Below are 26,312 nucleotides of genomic sequence, written 5' to 3'. Positions count from 1 at the left end.
TCTCTTGTAGGCCCTCTTTAGGTAATGAGAGGTACTTTAAGGTGTCCCCGGAGCCTTCTCTTCTCCTGGCTGAACAAGCTAAACTCTCACCCTGTCTTCATAGCAGAGGTGCTCCAGTCCTCTGGGCTTGTTCCAGCAGGTCCATGTCATTCGGCCCCTGGGCTGGATGCAATATTCCAGGTGGGGTCTCATGAGGGCAGAGAAGAGGGGCAGAATCCTTGACCTTGTGTTCCCGTTTATTTTGATGCAGCCCAGGTCATGGTTGGCTTTCTGGGCTGCAAGCCCTCATTGCTGGTTCATGTTGAGTTTGTCATCATCCAACATCCCCAAGTCCTTTTCCTCAGGGCTGCTCTAAATCCGTTTTCTGCCCAGCTGTTATTTCAGCTTGGGATTGCCCTGATCCAGGTGCAGGACTTTGAACTTGGCCCCACTGAATTTCATGAGGTTCACAAGCATGATTCTGTGGGTTCAACACAAAAAGGTTTGTCCATGTCATGTAGGAAATGAGCTCATTTTTTTAGTAAGTGGTGATCTCATAAGCATTTTAACACCATCTGATTTAAAGTAGCTACAGAGAAATACATTTCCTTTTAGGAGCAGTTCTTTCTCTGTGATCTTTGTTTTACATACACCAGGCCTCCACCACTTCTGTGCCATCACTTGATTCCTTTTCAAAATCCTAACATCTAAATTTAAAAATGGATTAAGGTTCCTGCCTACCTACTTCTACCTACTTCTGAAAAAGACATAAAGGAACACATGACCAGGTGAATAATTTTAAGCTTTCCTATGGATTTGAGACAGCACACTAATAAGCTTGTTAATTAATTTATTAATGAACTAATTATCCCCAAAGATTTACTGAGACATAAAGCAATCAGAAAGTCATCAACAACCTTGCTAGGAGATAATTAATCACTGCTGAAAAAAACCCCACAAATACAAGTTCATTCCAGATCACAACCAGACATTCTCTACAGCTGTGTGCAGAACAGAAATGTCAGCAGACTCTGAGTACACACAGGCTCTGGTACAGGTGCAATGATGCTGCATTTTGCAACCCTTCAGTGAGACATCCCCCTTTCTGAAGAATCAAAATTAGGCACAGAAAGAGGTCTTAACAGGTATTAGCATGCTCTGCAGGAAACTGGCAAGTTACCAACAGGAAGCTGTGGAAAGGAGTAAAGGCAAGTACCAAGGCAGAGACTTTTGTGTTTCTAACTTCACTGTCACAGACTGAAGAAAGACCCAACCTAGAGTTGTCTCAGCTCAGATTTCCTGTTTTAGGCTCCTTTGTCACCCTAGATCAAATCACCTCTCCCCATTAGGTGCTCAGCTGAGCAGGATCATCCCTCTCAGTGGGCAGTGACAGCATTCTAAGAGCATGTATGTATCTGAGTATGGTGAAATTTTCTTTAAAAATAAACAAGTTCTAAAAGTAGAATTCCTCTCTCCCTAGAAATTACATGTCTAAACCAGGATGGAAAAGAGCATCTGGGTGCTCTAATACTGTAATAGGGACTTGTTTTGATGCTCTTTGCTAAATGGTGTGTGTGATTTGTGCATCACTGAGATGTTAGTTACGTGCATAAAGATGGGCAGCTGCTCCCCTCCGCACTGCTGCTTTACTGTGGCTTTCTGCACTGGATTATTGCTTAACACACAGAATGGCTGCACTGCTCCTGACACACACATTGCCTTCCACTATGCAGAGCATTTTGCCTTTCAAGGCTCTAGCCCAAAATACCCTGTGGATTTGGCCTATATCCACTGAATCAGGTACTCCATTTCTGTGTGATTCTATTACTGTGTTCTTCAGTTGCTTGAAAGTAAGTATGTAGAAAAGACATCCCATCCTAGCTGGTCCTTGTCCAGCTCATCACAACTTCTTATTATGAAAAATCCTTTCTATTGTTCCTGAGATTACTCCTGCACAGCACTCAGACAAAGGCAATGCACCTGAACTATGTGTGATCCCAAAACATGTTAATTCAATATGGAAGGAGATTACTCACTGCTGCAATGTTTAGAGCACATACCTGGAAGGTTTTTGAGTTTTCTCTGCTTTTTAACCTCCAATCCCATGAAAATCAATATAAAGTATTTTTTTTTTTTAACCGATGATAGAAGGGTAGCCTTGGAAATGGGGGTAGAAATGATTCTGGGAAGCCAGCTAACACAGGTGGTGCATCACAGAAAGGAACAAAGAGAATTGAACAAGAAAAGAAAAATGGATTTTTTTAAGATAAAATAAATTTTAAAAATGTTGCTCTGCCAAAATAAAAATAAATTCACAATTCTTACATATAATGTAAGAAAATAATGCAACTGAGGACCTTCACAAAGGACTTAAGGAGAAGCTACATCAAGAATGTAAAACTGTGCAGAAAAGATTTGAAGAGATGGTACTGAATTTAAAAGGTTAATTGCTAATGCTGTAATGTGATCAAATCTGTTCTGAATTTCTTGAACCATTTAATGTTTAATAGTACATTGTTAGAGAACTGTTTGGAGATTTAACCCTGTGACCCTCAATTAGTCATTGAGATGTAGACAAGATGAGCAAAATTCTTTCAAGATTCATGTACCCATTTACCCCAAGGGCACATATACCAATAAGACAGAAATTTTTGACAGACTAAGAAAACCCAGAGCATGTCAATTGAATTGTTAAAAAGACTGAAGATGTCAGAAGAGTTGTCTGTGCCTGCTAGACCACCTGAGTCCATGATATCTGTGTATACTTCTGTGTATCAGGTATATTTATTTGACTTTGTGGTACACCAGGCCTTTAAAATTTATGTCTAGCCTCAGTGTAGTCTTTTCCATTGTTCCTGCGTTAGACAAAATGCAAAACCTTACTAGTGCAAATAAGAAATATTTTGGCTTTTATTGTCTCTACTTTAATGTTACTCTAAAACTTCCTGGATGTCATTGTAAGCAATGTAGAAAGACACATTTAAATGTACACACCCACCATATTCTGCTCAATGTATTATGAAGGCAGTTTCACAAATTTATGGGTTCATATGCTTATCAAATAAAAAGAGGTCGAGGAGATGGTTAGGGAAAAAAAAAGCTATTGTTTACATAATGTTAACGTGCTGACAAATAGAGAAGAGAGGTGATGGGAGTTGATATTTTCTCCAATCTCGACAATGCTCACTAAATGTAAATAAGGTTTGTGCTGTCAAAAGAGTATTTAATATGAAACAAAAATCTATAACCAAATACTACATATAAATAATCTCAAAAGCCTTCTAATTCATTTCTGTGGAATAGCTCTGCAGCAATAGAGCATTGGTGGGTCACAAAAACATTAAAATGGCACATGGACATGTAATATATTTATTATTCCCTATCATACTTCCAATAAAAGCAATAAGAATTGAGGTGTGCAGTGTCGTACATGAAGTTTGAAATATTGACTGCAACAGATTGGTCTAAGAGATCTGGGAACTACATATTCCACTTTAACAAGATAGAGATTTAACAAGAATTTAATGTTCTTTAGTACATAGTTTTCCCCAAATTGGTCTCCTGTGCTTAGATTAATCTAGCTATCATTTAAGCTTTTCTTGGACCATTAAACCATGGGGATGGATTTTTCCTGGTATTCACTTCAACGGGAACTGCTTATGTGAGATGTTAGGCTTTTCAGAGGCTACAACCACCAACAGAAAATTATGTTTACTTTATAGAAAATTACTCAATTTACTTATTAATTGTGATTGTAGGAAACAGTGCCTAGATTGTTAATCCAGAAATCATTAGCACTCACAGTGAAGTAAAGAAATTTGAAACAACACATCTTTTCATACCTCTGACAAATGCATTATTCTGGATTTCTGAGTTTTCTGAGGAAAACTGCTCATTTCCAAACTGACCAAGACCTTTTGTCTATTTAGGATTTTGTTATGGGTCTCTCAATTTTACTCCGAGGGACAGTACAGGAGAAACTGAACTGGGCTTTCAACTTGTATGATATAAATAAGGATGGATATATAACTAAAGAGGTAAGATCTACTTCTCATGTAATGATTGAAAGTAAAGGTTGTTAGCTAAGCTCTGCATTCAGGGAAGAATGGTTCCATTGTCAAATTGAATGTGTTAACAAGTTATCAGATATTATGAAGTTAGACACACTAAAAATTAAAGTAATTGTCTCATTTTAAAGGCATATATGAACATTGAAAAGGGAAAATCTTTATAGAAATTGCAAAAGTTCAGAATTCTTCAGAAATTATGTTTCTGAGCATAATAGGTACAGAAATAGTTGGCTTCAACTTATGCGTACGTATTTGCCCATACAGTTTCTAGGAAAGATTGGTAGGATATTTGGACAAAAATGAATTAAGTGTGTTGGCAAGAATTGTTTCTTTTTTATTAATCTACTTCTAATATTTTTTACTTGAAACAGGTTTTATAAAGAAAGATTCCTACATCTTTTACTCTGCAAGGATTCAAACACATATTTAAGCATGACTAAATGAGTGCTTCATCAAAATATATGGAGGGTTTTTTTTAAGTGGGGTTTATGCAAATATATAAATTACACTTATAATTTTACACTTTTAGAAAACACTTCAGGTTCACTATAAAAAAGTAATGTATAGAATAATTTCTTAGCATACTACAGATCACTTTTTATAATTATTAAAATTTTCACAAGCCACTTAAAATGCAAAGATTATGATATAAAAGGAGGACTCTTCATAAGTGCAGGTGTGTGCATGGGTGTTCTTATTTTCTTCAGGGAAAATAAGTTGTAAGAAGGTGGTGTGCTTTGGCCATTCACTTGCTATTACAGAACTTCTTTTCTTTTTTATTTTTATTCATAAGATATTGGGAGATTCTTCCCACAATGCATGAACTTGCACATATTATAAATAATTTAAAATTGAAATCATACATCTATGAAAGCTGAAATCAGGTGCTAGAATTTCTAAGAACTAAGTAGTTCCTTCTTGAATCTGTGCAGTAAAAAAAAAAAAACCTAGGCGAATTCCAAAATTTCATTCTAAAATGCAAATCCTAAAACAATTATGTTCTGAGTTAAAGCAGTGGACATTCCAGAAGTCAAAGAGCAGCACTGCTGTGTCCAAGAACTAGAAGGTCGTCTGGAAAAGAGGCCATGGAAGGGGCAGTGCGGGAGCCCCTTGGGGTGATGGGTGCCCACACTGTCAGCAGGTCCTTGCACCCCCCACCCTGGGATGCTCAGCTGGGGATTCACCAAACAGTGCAAGTTTTTCTGAGTTGGTGGTGAAAATGCACCTTACATTGCAGAAACTATTTTTTCCTCTTCAGGAAATGCTTGATATCATGAAAGCAATATACGATATGATGGGGAAATGCACCTATCCCGTTCTCAAAGAAGATGCACCAAGACAACATGTGGAAACATTTTTCCAGGTAGGTCACATAACACAGAAGCTGAAAAGACTGCTCTGTGAGTAGATAAAGATTTTCATTGTTATAACATATCCTTCCAATTCTGTAATCCTTTCTATTCTCTGTGGTTCCATTCCAAGTTTCGCAAACCTACTCATCACACCCTGTTTTTTCAACAAAAGCTCTTTAATCATAGTCCACTTAATATGACTTTTGGACTGGTTGTTCCTAGGCTGACATATAACTGAAATGAACAATGAAAAGGACTTGTTTCACACAGGAATTCAGGAGGAGAAACATACTGTGGAGGGTTGACCCTCTCTGGATGCCAGGCACCCACCAAAGCCTCTCTCTCACTTTGTCCCTCAAATGAACAGGGGAGAGAAAATCTAACAAAGGGCTGAAGAGGTTATAATTCCTGATGGCTCAGCCTTGGCCAGCAGGAGGTCCTGGAGCTGGCTGGCTTTGGCTCTGCTGCACATGGGGGAAGTTTCTGGCAGCTTCTCACAGAAGCCAGCTCTGTAGCTCTCCTGCTACCAAATCTTGGCCACAGAAACCCAATTCCTGTACTTTTTTTCTCTTTTTCTTTTTTTTTAATACAGAAAATGGACAAGAACAAAGATGGAGTAGTTACCATAGATGAATTCATTGAGAGCTGCCAGAAAGTAAGTATTCAATGTTAAGTACTGAATGTGTATCTGTTGGCTATTTCTATCACAGCTCTTTAGAGATTTCTGGAGTGTCAGTGAGGGTGATATTAATACCAGAGACAGCATTTTCCCAAGGCAGAGTATCTATGTCCACCATTACACAGAAACACTGGACAGTGTAAATAAATTTGTGGCCTGAATCTGCAGAAGAGCTGTTATACACAAGCTGTCATTGCTTATTAGACAGCTGTGCCAATATCCTTTCTCTCTTTAATAGTGTATTGTTTACACTTGGTGGAAAAAAGTTTCTTTACATTCAGCTATATATTTGTTTCTATCTTCTGCTCATGCTGGGGCACACAGTTGTCACAACTGGCATATAATCATGGCAATAATAATATTGCCTGAAAATTTATCATCCGTGGCTGAGTTTCTCAGTGGGTTGTGATGTGCTTATAAGCAGTGAAGCCTTATAAAAAGAGAGTGCAAGGGGCTTGCAAAGTGTTGGATGGCAAGAGTGAGCACCAGACAAGTTTTCTGAAGGCAAGGGTGTAAACTGATTGTGGTTACCAGCCACAAGCCTTTATGCTACCCAAGTGGCTGTCAGTTTCTTGACAGCAAGAAAAAAATTCTTCCAGCAGCTCCTGGCCCCTAGAGCCAGGATGGAGAACTTCTGAAGCAGGAGTTACAGACTGTATTCACTCCTCTGCTCTTCAAAACCAGCTAGTTCTCAGACCAGTAGATGATATGAAGAAAGATAAGTTGCATTTTCATAAACTTAAGGAAATCTTGGTAATTTTTCAGTTTAAAATTGCAAGAAAAAGAAACATGATAGAGTATAAAATAAGAATGATTAGCTTTTGGCATGATAAGAGGTTCATAGAATTATAGAATTTGCTCAGCTGGAAGGCACCCACCAGGATCATTGAGTCCAATTCTTGGCTCTGCACAGGACACCCCAAGAGCAAGGTTGTTGTGTATAGTAAAGCATCACATTAGACAGAGTGAATATGATAGGCCTGATTACATTATGTAAATTGATGTGGCCAATAAGCCTGATAGTGTTTGTTACAGTGACAAATTGAAGAAGTCACAGTAGTGGTCTACTGATAACCTGCCCAGCAGCCTGATTAATACAAAGCTGATAGAGACCAGCAATATAACCCCTGCCTATTGATTCTTATCTTCTGTATCAAGAACAGAGTAATAAAGAGACAGACGATAACAAGACTATCAAGATAAATGAATTTAATGCATTTTTTAGTTTTTTAACTATTTGGAATAGGGAAATCTCAAGATGCTCAAAGATGCTCCAGAAGCAGTCTATTTTTATATACATCTGGCTATTCATTGGAGTTGCTTTTTTGAGTGCAGCTGCCTAGTAAGTGATACTTTGTTTGATTTTAATCCACTGATTTTGGGGGATAAAAGACAGCCAAGAGCTCTGCTAACTGTGGCTTTTCTGTGTATCCTTAGCAACAGGCACTGGGCAGAGTCTCATCTGTCAGCAGTGCTCTGTTGCACTGACCGTGGTTCCAGCTTGTCAGTCTTGTTCAATACCAACAAAAGTAATTTCCTCTGCTAACCCTGTGTGATCATCAGAAACAGAGATGAGATTCATTTCCCAGCTGAGGTCTGTAGCATTCTGGAAGTTAAATGACACATTAATCTGCATATGACAGCAATCATGGTGATGGGCTGAATGATTCATTTACAAAGAAAATTAATACCTTTAGTAAGGAATTGCCTACTCTCCTTATCCAGTGCAATTCTGTCTCTCAAGTGTGTTAGAAGATTTATTTACCTGTTCTAAGTATTCAGAATACACGTGAGAGAGATGCTCTCTAAACTGGGACATGATGAAGACACATGAATGCTACAGAATGCTACAATTGTCATCATGCTACTTATCTCACCTTCCCTTGCTTTTGACTTCAATGGTGGCTGTGCTTTTTGTTGACACAAAAAGTATCTTGCTACCTAAATGTTTGTCTCTCTGCCACTTAAGACTGTTCTTCTTTAAGACTTCTGTGCTTCAAAATGTGTAATTTATGTTTATATCAAGATTTGGTTTTAGAAATGAGGTTTGGGATTGGGATTCATAGAATCATAGAGCATACTGAATTGGAAGAGACTCATCAGAATTAAGTTCAATTCCTGGCCCTGTGTAGGATATCCCAAGAATCACACCATGTGCCCGAGAGCATTGTCCAAACGCTTCTTGAACTCTGTCAGGCTTGGTGTTGTGACCACTGCCCTGCGGAGCCTGTTCCAGTGCTCAACCACTCTCTGGGTGAAGATCCTTTTCCTAATATCCAACTTAAACTTCCCTGATACAACTTCAGGCCATTCCCTCAGGTCCCATCAGTGGCCACCACAAAGCAGAGATCAGTGCCTGCCCCTCCTCTTCCCCTCACAAGGGAGTTGTGCAGTGAGGTCTCCTCTCAATCTTCTCTTCTCCAGGCTGAGCAGACCAAGTGACCTCGGCTTCTCCTCATAGGTCTTCTCCTCCAGAGCCTTCCCCATCCTCATGGGCTCCTTTGGAAGTTCTCTAATAGCTTTATGTCTTTCTTATATCGGGGCACCCAAAACTGCCATTTTCAAGGTGAGGCTGCCCCAGCTCAGAGCAGAGCAGGACAATCCTCTCCCTTGCCCAGCTGGCCATGATGTGCCTGATGCCCCCCAGGACAGGGCCGGTCCTCCTGGCTGCCAGGGCACTGCTGGCTCATGTTCAACTTCCCACTGACCAGGACACCCAGGTTGCTTTCCACAGTGTAGTTCTCCAGCTTCACGTTCCCCAGTCTATACACACAAGCAGGATTGCTCCATCCCATGTGCAGATTCCGGGACTGGCCCTTGTTAAACTTCATATGGTTGGTGATTGTGTTACCTTTTGCCCAACCCGGAAATGAAACTCAAGATAATTTTAGTAAGGAGGGAATATAAAAGGGGATCTTTATTTTAAGGCCTTCAGGAGAAGTTATGGAAAGATGTCCACAAAGCCTTACACCCCACCAGGGGTAAGTTTTTATAGGTTTTAGGAAATTACCATAATTGGTAAAAGGCACCAATTAGGAGGACAAGGGATGATGCAATTCCCCCTCAGGTCAAGCCCCTTCTCTGGAGTCCTCTCTTCAGCCCTGGCTGTACTTTGTCCATGAGAATGGATCCTGCAGAGTTGTTCTCAGCCTTGGTTCCCAGGAAGAGCCAAGAGAGGATAGGGACCTTGTACCCCCCCAGGGCTTGGAGCTCTGGAATTTGTTTTGTCTTGCTGCTTAGGGAAAGGCCATGGAAAAGTAATGGGAAAACATTCAGGGCCAGTGACATAGGTCCTTCTGATAATGACAAAAAGGCTTCTGGCACAGGTGTTTTCTGCAGGAGTAACCCTTTCCATACACAGTGCTGATGGTTTGGGCTTTTCTGAAAACAGCAAAGAAACCATTTCAAACCTACAAAAAACTGGCTTAAAGGTAGGTCAGGTCTGCCAAAGTTCATTCATCCTGGTTTGTGCTTCATATGGACAATGCTTCATATGCACTAACACGTCCCTTTGTCATGAATTAGGAACTGTTTAACAAGTCTAATACGAAAATTTGTGTAGAAAAATGTACTGGAAAAAGAGGCAAATGAAGAAGATACACTTGCCAAAGAATTCCAATGCAAGCATCTGGGGGTTTTCTGGTTTTTCAGTATTTTTTTAAAGATGACAAAAAAAAAAGCTACTAAAACTTATCATGTTCTAAATATTATGACAAGCCTGTATTTTCTTGTGAAGACTCTTCTAATTTGACTGACTAAGGGAGTGGCATTGGAAGACTTCTGTAAAGAAACAGCCAGCCTCCGAAATATGGAGTTGATTTTAGAAAACTACCAGTTTCATTCATGATAATACATGAATGTAGTAAAATTGGTAGAAGTGTCAAAACAATTTGGAGATTCAGAGCATGTTTGCTTGCACATTTACTGAGCTTAGTTGTATATACAAAACATTTGTACTAATTATATGACAAGTGACTTAAGTTAAACTGTTAACCTTACATTAGTGACATTCACTAGTTTATTGATATTTCAAAGCAATGCAGTGAGGAAAAGGATCATTTATTTTAACTTTCAGTAATTTAATATAGTAGCTTTGCTATACAAAATTTTCAAGCATTAGTGTATTTTTGAAATGACATATCATTGCTTCTGTAAGTTATTTTATTGTACAAAATAGCACAGACATCATTCCTTACAGCAGCATCACTTCAGATGACATACAGAATCAAAGATAAAAAACCCCACTGTGCTTGTTTCATAACATAAATTAAGCTAATTATTTGTCATTTTCTACAAAGCAAATCATCCACTAGACTGAACAGTGACTAATTTAACTGCAAATTGATACTGAACATGTCTTACTGGAAAATTAATGCACAGAAATCTCACATACTTATCAGCAGTGGAGAATACTATTGAGATAACCTTTCTAAGAAGTGGGTTTTTTGATGCACATTTTTCATAAAACATCCAAAAATAATCTATAATTCAGTCTTTTTATTCATTAAAATTAAAGATTGCTATATCATCTCTGAAGATAGTACTAAAGAGAGGGATCATCACAGTGAGACCAGCAAATGCTAAATAAGCATTTAATAAACTCTTATATTGTGTGTATGTATATTGTTTTGTGCTAGCAAGTGTTGATCCAGAAATGCCAACAAATATGGGCAACTGCAAGTAACTCTTTCTTCTATACACTGAAAGGTAAAGCTTACAAAGAAAAATATTTTTTGCTAATTGCTGTGCTGAGAGTTACCTACTGATAAAATCTGGAGCACAGAGTGGTGCATCGGTATGATATAGAACTGGAAAGATTAATATTTTGTTTAAAAATTGCCTAATGCAAAGCAATCAGAAAGCAGGAAAAGCATTTAGAAGCAGTCACCATCTTTCAGTGTGAACACACAGAAAATCTGAATTGAGGAGCTGAAGAGTGCTGTGGTGATACTTGTCAAACTGACTGATTTTGGCTCAGCAATGGTGCACACTTCAGTCTGTTTTTCTTAGTCATCCCTAACTATGAAGCAGAAGCCTTAGGATTTTGCAGAAAGAATCCTGTGTACTGTGCACAGGACTAGCAATTACTCGTACAGATTCACACTTGATACAACTATTCCATCAGTATTTATTGTCTAGGTGTATTCTGTTATCCTGGATATAAATGGATAACCTCAGAAATATTACAGATGTAATTTTCTTAATATGCTTCTGTATTCTTGACAGAGTTGTTTTGGTTTCATTAATATACAGAAAAACTTATTTAAGCATGGACCCATTAACAATCTTTTTCTGCTAACCATTTCTCCACACAAGCTGAAAAAAAAAGTTGCAATTAACTAAAATGTTCTACCACATTTCAGTATAGATATCCACCAACTACATTTGTAATGGTGTGTGATTTTTGGTTATGTGTTGTCTTTTTTTACAGGATGAGAATATAATGCGATCCATGCAGCTCTTTGAAAATGTGATTTAATGAAGACATTAGGTCTACAACTAATGGACAAATATGAACTATTCTGCAACATTATCTAAAAAAATGGATTTCCCACTTTATCATAAATAAAGTTACTCAGCTTTACACTGAGAAATGTATTATGCAAGTAAATTTTTTATTATAAACCCTTCCCAACAAAAAATCCTTTCTAAATTATACAATCTAGTACTTCCACAGTGGCTGTTTAGTTAATAGGACTGTACTGAAAAATCAGGTTCTTACAACAAACTCAAACAAAATACAACTGACATTATGCACCTTTATTATCATTCCAACCCCTAGTTAAAATAGATACAATCACCCAGAGATTAAATAAATATTCTTAGTTTTGCTACTCATTTGTACTGGACTAAGCTCCAGGTGTTAAAATGTACTTCTTAAATCTCTAGCTTCTAATTTATACAGAGGCATTACAATTTATTTTCTTCTCATGTTTCTATAGTGTAGTCCTTATTTTTGAATAATATTTTGAGTTAAAATGCTATAATAAATGTGCAATGCACACCTTGCTATATAATTGCCTCCCAACTTTGCCTTGTTTTTCTCTTCAGAAAAAACCTTCAAAACCCAAACACAACTAAACAGTTAACTTGACAGCAAGAACTGTTATAAAACAAAACAAAAAAAACCAAACAAACAAGCTGCTTATGGGTATTATTCCCTAAAAAATATGAGTAAACTTCTCTTAATCTCACTTAATAAGTCTGCACTTAATTTATCATGACATGAGTATCAGAAAGCGTACATACTGTATTTTTAATTCTTCTTGGATGTGTATGAGAAGTTCTTTGCTTAAAATTAAGGATCTTCTGACTTCCAATTTTTCATGAGGAAACCTTAAATGGATCCTAACACTGCTTTCCTAAGTATGTGTCTCTCTGCCTTTAATGAAGAAAAAGGCATGAAATTTTGAAAACTGCCATCCCACTTTAGTGCTGAGAATGAACATCACTACATAGTAACCTCCACTAATAATTGCTACAGGCTAACATCTATTTCATCTTTTTGTAATACTTTTAACTATGAGACAGAACCAGGAAAACAATGAAAACGTCAGCTATATATCTTCTATATGTGATAAATGCTTTACATTTTTTAAGATCATTTCTTCATTAAGATTGGAGCTACTTAACTCTGAACCTAGAAAGATTCTTCTAAGAAAGTATGCATATAAAATATAACATTACCCCTCCATCCATGTAATTTTTAAGATATATTGTCCACAGAGTCTATGCCAATACTTCAAAATAGGTGAAATGCTATCAGAGATAGGCCAACCTTCATTGTGACATTGCTGCAGAAAGTGTGAAAGGGCATTAATGAAGTAGAAAGAAAGTTACAAGAATTATTTTGTAAAAATAAATCAGGTATCTATTCTGGTGTAGAGATGGGATGTTAGAGGCATGTTGAAGGCTGCTCTGCTATCACCAGTGTAGGATAAGAGTAGTACAATACATGTACACCTGAAATCTGCTATAGCGTGTTTGTGTAAACTAAATGTGCACATTTTGTAAAAAAAAAATAAAATAAAGCAAACATGAAGAAAAAAAGGACCATGATCAATTTTTTGAGTTGTTAAATACCTGCTGGCAAAAATGCTTATTGAGGAAATACTTTTTTTTTAAACATAAATACATTTATCTTGACTTAGCACAATTCTGATCTTGGCAGAGATCGGTCCTGAAGTGAATTTCAGTCAGGCTGTGGTAATTTAAAAAAACTTCTGAAATTGCTTTCACATGACTGACTTTTATTAATACTCTATGCATCAGCATCTTATGAAAAAAACATCCTTTCCAACAACTTTAAATGTCAGAATTGAATATTCCTCAGGGGAAAACCTTCAGTCAAATTTTGTTACTTTTGTTAACTCTTCCTGACTGTGTACACAAATACAACATGTCCCTGAACAACATTTATTACAAGAACCAATTAGGAATTATTTTGCATTCAAATTCAAATATATTAATGGACAAATGCTGTACCCTCCAAAGCCTGACAGCCACGTAAGCTAGCTTGTACAATCTTCTTTTTGTCTTTAAGTTATATTTTTCATAGCTTCCATGTTCAGAAGTTTATTAACTCGTCTGGACCTGAATTCACAAGCAAATCCCAAGCATATCTGTAATGTTACTGAACTCAATGCAAAGGGAGCACAGTGTAAGTATTTCAAAGTTGCCTCCTCCACCCAGTTCCCATTCAGTAGGTTCAAAGTTAACAGGAATTAATTAGCTGAGCAAAACCTCAGCTGTGGCTCTGTGGAGCAACCTGATGCCTCTACACTGTATTCTCCAGAGCCTCTCCAGGCTCTCAAACCAAAATGCTAAGAATGCACTGAGCAAGTTCAGCTTTGGACCACATGCTGCCTGTTTACTGGGTTCAGCTTCACACCTTTAAAAGCTGAGTCTGAAGAAGTCTGAGAGGGCTCACAGTTCTATGTCTAATCTAGTCCCCATGAACCTAAATGTGTCCATCTGTGCTGTGTCACAAAAGAAGTTAGGTATTTCAAAAGAAGCTATACGTACATGATTTAGCACCAAGTTAGATTTTATTTAAGTATTTACAACAAAATTATTTTGCATCACACAAATATACAAAACATATAAAGCATTGCAGATATAATAAATGAAATTGTAATTCAAAACTAAATAAGAATCAATATTTATTCTGCTCTTGAAATAACAGCACATTAATCAGTGTCATTGTAAGCCAAACGCATATACAAATGTACAAAGAAAAGTCTTCCATAATTATATATTCACAAACTGGTAAGACTCCTGCTCTCCATTATACTGAGGAATAATTATTATTTTAAGCAAATATATAATACCCCAAATAAGTGTCAGTGATATTTAGAGACAGTTTCTTTCCAAACTTCACCTTACAGTATAAATCACTACAATTTCCTTGTTCAAGAGTAGATAGAACAATAGGTTGGAATTTTAGATTTGATGATCGCCACAGTTGCCTGTTGAAGAAAACAAAACGAATTTAAACAAAATAAGGGGCACTAGCAGTACATATGACAGTACTCATATAGTCTGTATAAACTGCATAGTTCACTTTTACTTAGTTATCTTTGCTATTATCAAACAGTAGAAAGCTAAAAAGTTAATATTTGCTGAGAAATTTACTGTCAAAAAGGCTGAAAATAATGAACTGAGAAGATGCACTATTGTGATAACTAATGCTGGGGAGTAAACATACAAAATAAAGGACATGAAAACTCACACCTAAAAGAGGGCACAAATTTATACAGGAAATAATAAGGATTTTTATGTAGAGGAATGATGTTCTGGAAGGGATTTTCAACAAAAGTAAGAATCATATACTTTATAACTAGTTTAGAAATAAATTTGATAAATTAATTGGTTGGATTATATAATATTGCTTGTAACCACAACTTAGTAGTTTGTTTCCAGGTTTCTTTGCTTTATCTTATTACAGTCTTTTAAAAAGATATAGAGAAAGACCTACTCACTTAGAGGTAAGACTACAAGAAATCAGGGGACTGATAGAAGAATTAGAGGTTAGTGACTCACTGGATTAATTATATTATCTAGACCTAAATTTTCAGAACATTAAGACAAGCTGTAATTTTTCTTTTCTTGTCTCTCTTCATACAAATAAAGAATTCTCATCCTCCTTCATTTTTCGTGATGTTTTTCAAGTCTGTAATACAAACACTGCTACTGCTCTTAAATGAACATGTGCACACACAAAAATGAGGAGGCAATTACTGATTATTTGGGCCCCTACTGGCTTAAGGCACACAAGTTCAGTACCGCTAGGCCTTGCCTGTATGGTCCCTGCTCCTCAGGTTATTCCTATTCTTTAAGAATAACCATTTAATATAACACATACAACTGTTCATAGGGTCAAGAAAGCAAACATTTTCTCTTCTAGATGAACATCTAAGTCAACACTCCTCATTTTTTCTCCTTTGTGCACATTTTTCAAAAAAATGTTCAACAGAAAAAAACCTCTACTACCATCTATTACTTAAAGCACCTTTTTGATTTATAGCCATTGCAGATCCAAACTCTGGGTTAACCAGGGTGGGCTGGAATGTGAGTGTCACATTCCCTCAGGAAATAGCATAAACAATAAACTATTAGTGGGAACAGGCAGGCATCATCAATAATAGCAAAAGGTAACTTTTTGCAAGAGTAAATCTTGTTGAGAAACATATTTAGTACCAGAAAATGGAACACCAAGCATGTATCCCATACTGAAGCAAGAACATGGTAACAAAACCAGAGATGAAAGCTGTTCTGACAAAATTGTATTCAAAAGTGTAGATTACTGAATAAACATCCGATCAACTCACCTTTCCACCACAATGCTCCAACTTTTGTAAAGCAACAGTAACTTCCTCTCTATATTTCTTGTCCATTAATCTCTTTAAAAGCTATTGGAAAAGTAAAACAAAAAGGTCTGTTGCACAATATAGTAAAATATATGCAAAGAGGCAATAATAACCTATTTTGTTACTTTATTCCATCTTACCTTTGCAAAATTAAAGCCACAAAGAAACATTATTTTATAACTTGTAACTGATGTCAAAGTATGAACTCAATAAAAGCAAATGGAATAAAAAGATAACTAAAGAGAAACTTAAATTCAAAGAAAACTGATCTGTTAGCCTACAAAAATATTTCTTTTTCTTTTACCAAACAAATTTGAAAGAAATACCTACCTTAAAAAAAAGTCATTCTTTAAGAATTGTCCACATGAAAAGTTACCTTTTATTATCCTGTACATTGAAAGAGATTTCTTGTAGTAGAAATACTTCAAAAAAAAACCTGCTGTAATTTCTCTTCTGTACTGATTGTGAAAAAAGTCTTTATTTTGCTGTAAAAGTGCACTTTGCAAGCAGGTTAAAAGAACCCATGAAAAGGCTGTCTGACAGAGGAAGGATATCCCCAGAATAAGTTGCTATAAAAATACTTCTCATAATCCCATTCAAAGCTTATTTAATGACAACTTCCTTGTGCAGAATTCCCATCTAAATGGAATGGGAATATTTGCTTCTGTTAATGTATTAAAACATTTATGGTTTTGCTAAGCTATTCAGACTTAAAATTACAAACTCATTTTGCAACAAATTCTCCTCCAAAACAAAGCATCTGCATGTTTTCATAAATCGTAGAGAGAAGACTTCCATTATTCTCTAGTTTACATTAACAGGAGTTTTTGGACCTTGTCAGAACTTTGTAAGTCACCATGTTATAAAAGAGCCAAGGACTCATACTGGGGACTGTATGAAATAATACTTTTCATGGAACTGCTGAGTCCTGAACTGTATCTCTGCAGTTAGTATAGTAACATCTCAATAAGAATGCCATGAAAATACAAATGACTTTTTATTACAGCATTAAAAACTTACATTTGTGAGTAGAAGCTTAAGGTGATCATTAAGAGATGGGCCAACAACAGCACTCAATTGCACTAAAGCATCCAATCCCCTTCCAAATACTTCATCATCTGCATGCGCCTTCAGAAGGGGAAGAAAGAAAGAAAATCCTGTAAGATTCAGACAAAGTAAGTTTTTCTAAGCTGCAATCTCTGCATTATGATTGAATGGAGTAGTTTTAAACACCAAAACTAGTGTGCAATTGCTTATTGCTGCAATGATACAAGTTTAGAAAGAGAAGTACAATATGACAGAATATTAGTCTCTAGAGGCCAAATTTAAAGGCAAGGCATATTTTTAAAGTGGAAAACAAAAGCATCCCTGAAATTTCCACAAAACTCTTGCATTTCTTCTGAGACAAGAAAACTAATAATATACTATTGTTGAAATAAAAAACGTGGCATGCAGAAAAGCTTGCTACACTGATAATTTCAGTATTTCACAGGACATTAGAAATTACCTGTCAAATGCTGATATGTTGAAATTGAAAGACAACATTTTAGTTAAAAATTTAATGAATTCTGGGTAATTTCTATGTAATTCATAACAGTAACTTTCTTTGCTGGAGAAACAGAGGAGCCAATGACTTTCTGCCTCAATTAATTTAGTCCCATGCCAACTACACCTGCCAGCAGTTATCAGGCTCTTATCTACTTCTATGGTTCTTTGTCATCTTTATTTCTCCCATGGGAAGGTTCTTCTGTACCTGACTTCTCTAGTGGTTTAATTATGCTGCTTTTCCTTTAGCAGAAAAATAGACTCATAACAACTTATTTTGATCCCATACTAAATTATAAGTTTATTTAAACAACTATTTTTCCTCTCCAGCATCTGGGCCTTGAAAATTTTCTTTTTAACACGAAATCATGGACTGCTTGTCTAGTAGAAGATTTAACAAGGCATAATACCAAAACAGTAAACAATAAAACAACAATAAAAATTATCTGAAGAGTAATATTAATTGGAGGAAGAGACAAGAATTATTTTTCTAATTTTGCCTTTAAGCTAAACCAAAGATAGTGATAACACACAATTCTGTACTTCTGTTACATCTCTGATTTGAGATCACAATTAATTTTCAAACTTCAAGCCATCTCTGTTAAATCAGAACTGAAACACAGCTAGATTAAGGGACAGCTACTTACTGAACCAGAAAAGGGCTCTCAAAGACATGAAAAATATCCAAAAGAGATAACCTTCAAAGCCAAGATCTCACTTTATTTTCTGATGGTGTAGAAGAGTTAAAAGCATTTTTTAAAATTAAGAATATGACCTCAAACACTATTAATGTATTCTTCCTCTTTCCTCATTGACATATTCTGGAGATAGTGCTCTGCAGGGCTGGGAGATGGATGCAATGATCCCTGTGGGTCTCTTATTTTGTGATTCTGTTTTACTTTTGTAGCATGTTTTGAATTGTTACATGCAATAGATGAGCATTTATTCCTGCATATCCATTTTACTTCATGTCATTTTTATTTTTTGCATGTTATTGCGTGGACATATAAAAAGCCCACAAATATATGTATTTATTTCTGCTTATATTAAAACCTTTAAGAAAACAGTTTCATAAAATTTTCCCATAGATACCGTCATCTACTTACACAAGGAATTGCCCATCTTAATTTATATTTACAGACATATTTAGCTAATAAACCAAGGCAGGGTTAACAACAAAAAGAGAAATCATTCCTACCCCCCAACCAAAAGCCCATGTGATAATTTTATTACATTAAGATTACCCATGTAGTTCCCACCAGCAGCAGAAAAAAAATAAATCAAACCCATTAAAATCTCTGCATGAAGACTAAGACATACCAATGCAGCCTTTAAGACTGGAACTAGACGAGGCAGCAAAGGAATAACTTTTTCAGCAGCACCTTCAACCAGAAGTAATTGTTTAAAACCCTCCTTGGAAACAAAAGTATAGGGATGTTTTGTCTCTCTTAGTCCCTGTTGCAAATGTAAAATATGGTTTTCTTAATACTGAGCCTTCTTTTAAACAAAAACACATTTTAAAAGTTCCACACAGCAGCAAGATCATGTTTAGATTTTGTCAGATCAGTTCAAAACATAAAGTACACCAACTCCACCATGTGGAGCCACTGGGTACAACTCTGCTCACAGAATATTCTAATTCATTTTTCTATTAGAATATTGAATATTAAAACTCACATTATGAATACTGCCAACTCAATCAATATTTGTACCTCACTACCTTTAATCTAAAAACCCAAGGTATTTTTTCAATGAGACCATGAACTAGAACAGGCTGTATTTGTATAGGGGCTTTGTACCCTGAAAGGAAAAAAGAACAGAAGGTGAACTATGGAAGGAAAGACACCCCACACCACATACCTCTCTGTTCAACACTAAAAACTTGTAGATAGCACAAAGATGCACATCTAGTGAAGGTCTGACTGGCAAAACTCAAAGATTTAAAGCTGTGCGTCTGAAGCCTTTTTTCTTAACATAGAAGAAGTTTTATATTACCTTAGGAATTGACAGTTTTGTTTAGTATTTAGAAAAAGAAAAAAAAAGAAGAAACAAAGGGAAAAAGAAACAAAGAAAATAAAAAGGAAAAAACAGGGAAAAAAGGGAAAAAAGAAAAAATAATGTAAGCCACCTCGCTTTATTCTACCTGCAACATTGGATTCAGCATTTTTTTAGACACCTGGAACATATTTGGTGATAAATGTCACACATGGTTCTGATAAAACAGAAGCTTCAACATAGTGTATAGTACTTCTCTTCCACTTATTTACAGGATCCTATTTCCACTGTACTAATTCAATCTATCGAGGAGAGCATTCTTACTTCATAAGGTAGGTGTTACATACAAAAATAAGCAAAACAATTTAGTTTATAAAAGAATCTGCAAAACCACAAATTTCATTCAACAGTTGGGCATCTGAGATGTGGTCTTGCATTTGATCAGTATCTTGAAGATTAAACAGCTCTACCTAGCTCTCCCAGAAAGCTCTAACTAGAGAACTACAAATAGCAATGATCTTGACCATTTCTATTCATACAATATCCTCACAAGTGGGGCTTTTTTATATTTCTCTAGAAGCTGAGCCTAAACGAGCTAACTTAGATTGTTAAAAATTATATTTGCAAATAGGAAATTTGCTTAATGTTGCAAGAAACTGAGTTTACCTCTGCCAATGTTAAAAGAAGAGGATCAAAGGGAACAGTTTCAGGAGGGCATTCCCACTGCAGTTTGTGCTTTACTGATCCATGCACTAACCTATATAAAGAGTAAAGTTTTAACAAAATAACATATATTGTACATAATTTATTGCTAACACTATTTGCTTTAAATGTATCACCAATTAGTTTGTTGTATTCCTACATTACACACAATCTCAATTCATAATGCTCTCCTTAGTGAAATTATAGGATCACAGAATCAACTAAGTTGGCAAAGATCTCTGGGATCATGGATTCCAGCCTGTGTGTATGTATAATGGTTAACAGTGCAATTATACTAAATTCCCAAAATATGTCACTTTTCAAAATTTTGCTCCTAATCACATAGAAATCAGAAAATAGAAGTTATAAAAACTATAGATGTCTCTCATGCCAACACAGAAGATACTCCTTTTCCAAAGTTACTTATTTTGATAAGTATATCAAGGAACATTTTCCTCAAATAGCAATGGGTAAGGAAAAGCAGTTGAAACTGAAGGAAAATCATACTGGAATTTACTATTTACTCCTAAGATACAAATAAATGTATTAATACTATGTATTAATGATTATTTTATACAATTATATACATATACATCTTATTAATGATGGCTTATATTTTTGTAAATTTTGCATCCATGTGACAAAACACCAGAATGTTTATTATCTAGGCAAATATATAACTAAGTAACTTAAAATACCCTAAACTTGCTTGTGAGTAGTTTTGTTAATATTTCATATGCCTGAAAACTACAGAATATGAAATACAATAACATGTTGCACATACTACTAAGGCTGTGCAAGGTCTACTTATTAAAATGGCACTAGTTTTATTATCTTTGTTAGTAGGGATAAGTAAATTCAATTACCTGAAAATGTAGTTTGTGAAAGACACTTAGGAAACCAAATGTGCACATACTTAACTATTCTTTAAAAATGTGGCTTTGATATTAACACAGCATAAAAAAGAACCAAAAGAAGACAATTTCAAAGGCATGGGAAGTTGCTTTCTGCTCTGAAAAGAGTTAAGTATTGGAAATTTTTCCAGAATTGAACGGAATTAAACAACCTAACTAAAAGATGAAACATGAAGAGATGTATTTCATAATATATTTAGTAAAAATAAAAAACAAACCAAACATACCTGCAGGGAATACCACCTCTAGCATATGTAGCAGCAAATGCAGATGATGGTTGAGAATAAGCATGAAACTGTAAGGGCAGAAAAAAAAGCATTATTTATTTATAACAGTAATGTGTTATAGCTATTATTAATATGTTAAAACAGAAGTTTACCAAAAAATGAACTTAATCATATGATTCCAAAACAAATAAAAAAAAAGAACTGCAGCTATGAAGTGGAAAACATGTAAGTGATACACTTATCTGAGAACTGCTTTTAAGACTCATCGGTCTGGGGAGTTGTTGAAATGAATAAAAATGTACAATCAGTGGTCTCCTGATGGAATCGCTTTATTTTTCTATTTTTTTTCCTTGCAAATGGTAATATTGAAGACTTACAAGTTCTTTCCTAAGCAGAGCAAGGAGCTCTCACTTCTCTGAAGTTCTTGTTGCTATATTGGTAACATGCAGAAGTCAATTTTACTGCAATTCCATCTTTATTTCAATGCAGACAAAAGTATATGATGGCAAGATGTGGGAGAAACCCCAAATATTGAGCAAGATGGTGGGAGGGCACTGCAAATGCACAGGGAGGTTCATACTGGGTGAGAATCTAGGAAGGACACACTGGAGAAGGAAACTAGGACTTTCATGCAAGGAAAAGCTGCACAAATTTGGTTCTCATAATATACGTGCTACTTATGCATATGAACTATTATATTATTTATTAGCATGATCATTTAATGCTGCTTCCCAGATAGTACACCTTATCACAAAGCATTCAGAAGGAAATACCATGAAATTTCAATTGTTATCTTTTGAGTCTTTAAACCTACATTAAGATTAGTAGAATTGTGTTCATGGCTTAATGTTGTTCATTGGGCCACTTGCAAAGAGATTTCAAGTAAAAAAGATGCCCACATTAAAGTATTCAGCCCCTGTTTTTCAGTAAAGGACTCTGCATTTCTTTCACTTTCCAAAAAGCCTGTGACATTACTAATTGCCAAATTAGATGTCCCAGTGGTGAACTATAATTCATGCATTCAATGTTAGATTTCCAGACACAGGACTTCCAGGAAATAAACAACTTCTCTCATTACTACTCTCCCAAGAACACAATTTTTTTCCTGAAGGATTACATAGTCACAGTAACTGTCAGTTTCAAATAATGCTCACCAGCAATTAATTTGCCAGGTTTTATGAGGCCTTGAATACCTTCAATATGACACCTGATTCTTAGTTTCATTGCATAACTGAAACAAGTTTCTCTAAAGCAACAGGTGCCAAAGCTTAGAAGTAAGAAAAAACCAACCCTTTTTAATGCTTAGTTCTAAATCTCTTTTTAGGGCAATAGTAAATAAAAAATAACAGTTACCATTCAAGCCACAATTGTACCAAAATACATTTTTATAGTAATGTAATAAACAATGTTATACCTTCAGGCATTTGAGCTTAGAAGATAAGGTATGTATGATTAATAACAAAAGTTTAATTTCGGTTTCAAAAATAGGAAGCATGTCCTGCATGCAATTTCATAAGGTAAGGAGCACTCTTCAAACCACAGATGGATTTTAACCAAACAAAACCACCACCACCTACACATACTGGATCAATAGTTTTAGGATTCAGCTTTGCACTAGGCTTTGGTTGTGATTCTGGAGAACATGTCTTGCTTTTCTGGGCTGAAGACTTTGTTTTTATTTGGATGCCTGATGACATTCTTAGAACATTGCTTCCTACAAAAAAAAAATAAAAACATAAAATAATTTTCATTCCTATATGACAGAATATGAAGGGTTAGAATCCCCAGACCCAAAGACTGACATGAACAACCAACCAAGTAAATCTGAATAAGTGCACTAGGAAATAGATGCCGATTCTTATATATTGGACACAGTGCATGGGACAATTGCAATAGTCCTGTCACTCCATATTTCAAATGCACACATTTCCTAACCTGCTCCTCTTTACTTGTGTTCTTTGAGACCTGCAGCAAAAGTGAATTAGATGCAGTCTGCTTTCAGGGTAGCCTACAAAAATTTGAGCAGCAGTACAGGCCTCAGCAGAAGAGCCCAGAGTCAAACAGGATAGGGTACAGTTACATCAGAAGAAAGCAACAATTTGAGCAAGGTCCAGGATGAAGGAATGAAGCAAGTACATTCAGGACACAAAACCTAAACCACAATCAATAAGAGATGAGAACGGAAATGTAAGGCAGCAAAAAAAAAAAAAAAAAAGAACACAGAAAATGAATTCCAATTCCACTAAGAAGAATGAAAGTACTTTTTTTAAAAGACTGCAAAAATAACTTTGACTACATCATTTAATATTAAGTGCACTTATCTTCTCTAAGTCAATGCACCAGCTACACATCACTACAAATGTATGTAATTGGGTTGAAGTGTCCCTAATAAAAAAAATAGTTCTCTACTTATTCAACATATCAAGTCTGATATGAAGATGAATAATATAAATAATTCCTGTGAGATTACAAGATTTCAAATATTAATAAAATTATAAATAGTGAAAACCTTGGTTTTGAATAATATAATGTTCAGTAATTTTTGCTGTGGTGTATTCTGCATGGAAAAAACCAATTTAGTACATAAGACATTACATTCCTATTGTGAAAAAGCAATTGCACCATATACAGAAGAAAAAAACAGGAAACAAACATTGCCTCAGGGATGAGCAGTGTGCTTGCTGTCCAGCCATCACCCTTGGTGACACCTATTTTTGTTAAAAATATTATCAAGTGCCAAATACTGAGACCAGGATGAATCAGAGACAGAATTGCCACGCACTCTCTCACCCTCAGCTCTATCAGCCACCTGCCCTAATCTCTGCCAGACTCTTGCAGGTGCACTCCTTGTTTGGCTTGGCTATTCTAATTCTTCCCTCTGAGCAGGATTGCCAGTCAGGTACCTTTGTCATTATCTACATTATGAAATCTTTAGGATTGCTTCTGTTTCTGGTAAGTGATAAGGTCCCAGTACATGTGCAGATATGCTGTCTTTTTAACTCGTGGAAAGAATTAAACGAAGCACCCAAGTTTTACTGAATGCTGTGAAACAACATATAATAATTATTAACAAATCAGGTAAAATACAAGTAAAAATAAAATTGAAAGCTTAAATCAATACTTCTTGACAGATTACTTAATCAGAACTTGCGAATCAGTTCATCTACTGTATATTTTGTTTTCTCTTTCCTACCCTTGCCAGAATGTGGCCTGTCTCCACTGACAGTCTTTTTAAAAGAAGTAATACACCACAATTAGTCAATTAAATCTCTTCAGAACTCATAGAAACTTACATGACACTTTTGGGAACTATTCTGTTTGTAAAATGGAAGTCAAATGGAAAACAATATAGAAATAAATCTACTGATTTTGTATGTCTGTTTATTATCATAAAATTCTAATCACATTAGTGTTAGAAGACAGATTTTCAACTGTCAGAAAATTAAGAATCAAAATAGTTTCATACTATAAAAGCACCAGAGAAGTTCTTCACAGTAGCAGCATGTAGCACAAAATAGTGTTATCTGTGTCAGGCTTTGAAATGTACAAATAATACAGTCGGCTTTGTAATACCTGTATAAATATTTTTCTCAGAAAAGTATTTAGAAGTAATTGAGATGTTTTTAATTTTTTCTATTTTCCAAGTAATGAAAATACATGCTAGGGTACATTATGTAGCACTGACCAGAAGAAGTACTTTTCACAAGGAGGTCTCCCTCTTCAGAGATGAAAGCTCTTGTGCAGTGAGGAGCTGCAAGGGTCACACGGTTTTGTAGAGAGATCAGACAGGCGAAGCACAGCCGTGAATCAAACAAGCGAGTTCGGTACAGAAGTGACCCATCTACTGGCAGATGACAGACTTCAAATCAAGGAGCGGCACTTTAAACAGAAATGGGAGAAGCACTTCTAAGAGACATCTTTCAAAGGAGGGAAAGCGCAGGCGGGAGTTCGGGATCTAGAAGTCACTTAAGGCAGGCAGGATGGAGGTCAGCAGGATCTGAAAGGCGAGGTTGCTCCCTTACCCTGCCGAGTGCCGACTCTCCCGGAGCGCAGAGGCAGAAACACATGAGGGGCTTCGAGGGCGGCCACCACCGGGAGGCTCAGGCAGAGCAGCTCCGGCGAGTTCCCACAGAGCCCCCGGCCCGGGACTCCCCAGCGCCGGGGGACACCCAGGGACCCCGCGGGAGCACAAGGGCCGCCCCGCTGCCCTGGGCCTCTGTGCCGCCCCCGGCTCCCGCTGCCTGGGCACGCCGGGCTCCGGGCAGCGCCGGGCTCGGGGTACGCCGGGCTCCGGGCTCCGGGCTCGGGGCAGCTCCGGGCAGCGCCGTCCCCGCTCCCCGCGGGGCCCCGGCGCCGCCGACGCTTCCTGCCGGTTGCCAGGGGAACTACGGGCCGCCAGCAGCCCAAACTTCCTCCGTGCTTGCTGCAGACGGAGCGGCGAGGAGATTAAAAGATCGGTTTTGTTGTTTTGGTTTGTTTTTTTTTTTTTTTTTTCCCCAGACTACTTTGTATGCTGTGATTAAAATAAGAATGGTAAATTTTCAGGGGACATCGCCAATCGGTTTTATCCACTTTTTAAATACCTTCCCAGGTATATAATCCCCTGATACAGTATTGAAAGTTCCACTGGAAATACAGCATGACATCTGTGTGCAGTAAATGAGCTTTTGGGTAAAAGATAACTTTTTCACTTGACCACAAGACTGCTTTCTTTCCTCAAGAAATGTGTATATTCATTGATGCACAAAAAAATAAATCTTCAATAAAAATGTTTCCTCGGTTTGCTTAAATTGGTTGGGATGGAAGCTTTCCACCTTACATTCTTCCTCACTTCTGTCATTTCTGCTGCAGAAATGAATGTGGATAAGCGAGACTATTCTCAGGATTTTCCACAGGAAAAAAAATTGACAGTAATGAAAAGTAGTCATGGAATATTTGAAAAATGCCATTGGCATTAGATTTTTGGCAATAAAGGTATTC

The 26,312-nt window shown here is 36.4% G+C and overlaps 2 protein-coding genes across 10 annotated transcripts in view; one reads left to right on the top strand and one right to left on the bottom strand.

The window, feature by feature from the left end:
* Positions 1-11,678, top strand: part of KCNIP4 (potassium voltage-gated channel interacting protein 4) — a 384,901-nt gene extending 373,223 nt beyond the window's left edge. For all 6 annotated transcript variants that reach the window (XM_030947767.1, XM_030947763.1, XM_030947766.1 and 3 more), the window contains 4 exons: positions 3,909-4,016; positions 5,308-5,412; positions 5,994-6,056; positions 11,512-11,678. In XM_030947767.1, the coding sequence (XP_030803627.1) occupies positions 3,909-4,016; positions 5,308-5,412; positions 5,994-6,056; positions 11,512-11,559 (324 nt within the window). In that variant the 3' untranslated portion in view covers positions 11,560-11,678. The remainder of the gene's footprint in view (positions 1-3,908; positions 4,017-5,307; positions 5,413-5,993; positions 6,057-11,511) is intronic.
* A 2,572-nt stretch (positions 11,679-14,250) lies between these two features.
* On the bottom strand, positions 14,251-25,669 carry PACRGL (parkin coregulated like). 4 transcript variants are annotated; one of them, XM_030947612.1, is made up of 10 exons: positions 25,355-25,669; positions 25,018-25,211; positions 24,236-24,374; positions 22,910-23,046; positions 21,333-21,400; positions 20,156-20,246; positions 18,815-18,949; positions 16,970-17,077; positions 15,911-15,991; positions 14,251-14,548 (listed from the first exon to the last, which is right to left on the bottom strand). In XM_030947612.1, exons 4-10 carry the CDS (start codon positions 23,027-23,029, stop codon positions 14,492-14,494), a joined length of 660 nt encoding a protein of 219 aa, XP_030803472.1. In that variant the 5' UTR covers positions 23,030-23,046; positions 24,236-24,374; positions 25,018-25,211; positions 25,355-25,669; the 3' UTR covers positions 14,251-14,491. The 4 variants fall into 4 exon arrangements, with proteins under 4 accessions (XP_030803472.1, XP_030803470.1, XP_030803474.1 ...); XM_030947610.1 differs by lacking the exon at positions 24,236-24,374; XM_030947614.1 differs by lacking the exon at positions 24,236-24,374 and having other exon boundaries at positions 22,916-23,046.
* Between the last annotated feature and the right edge of the window lie 643 nt (positions 25,670-26,312).

The sequence above is a fragment of the Camarhynchus parvulus genome, chromosome 4, assembly GCF_901933205.1.
Source record: "Camarhynchus parvulus chromosome 4, STF_HiC, whole genome shotgun sequence".
Classification (NCBI taxonomy): Eukaryota; Metazoa; Chordata; class Aves; order Passeriformes; family Thraupidae; genus Camarhynchus; species Camarhynchus parvulus.
The sequence above is the reverse complement of the archived record's forward strand: the minus strand, read 5'-3'. Positions and strand labels throughout refer to the sequence as shown.

Bases quoted from the DNA above. Each gene is read 5' to 3' on its own strand.
- PACRGL (XM_030947612.1), bottom strand. From the start codon at position 23,029: ATGTCATCAGGCATCCAAATAAAAACAAAGTCTTCAGCCCAGAAAAGC. The intron at 20,247-21,332 runs GTATGTTTGGTT...CTCTTTATATAG, and splicing joins AGAGGTGGTATTCCCTGCAG to GTTAGTGCATGGATCAGTAA. The intron at 18,950-20,155 runs GTAAACTCAGTT...CATTTGCAACAG, and splicing joins TTCTTTTAACATTGGCAGAG to GGACTAAGAGAGACAAAACA.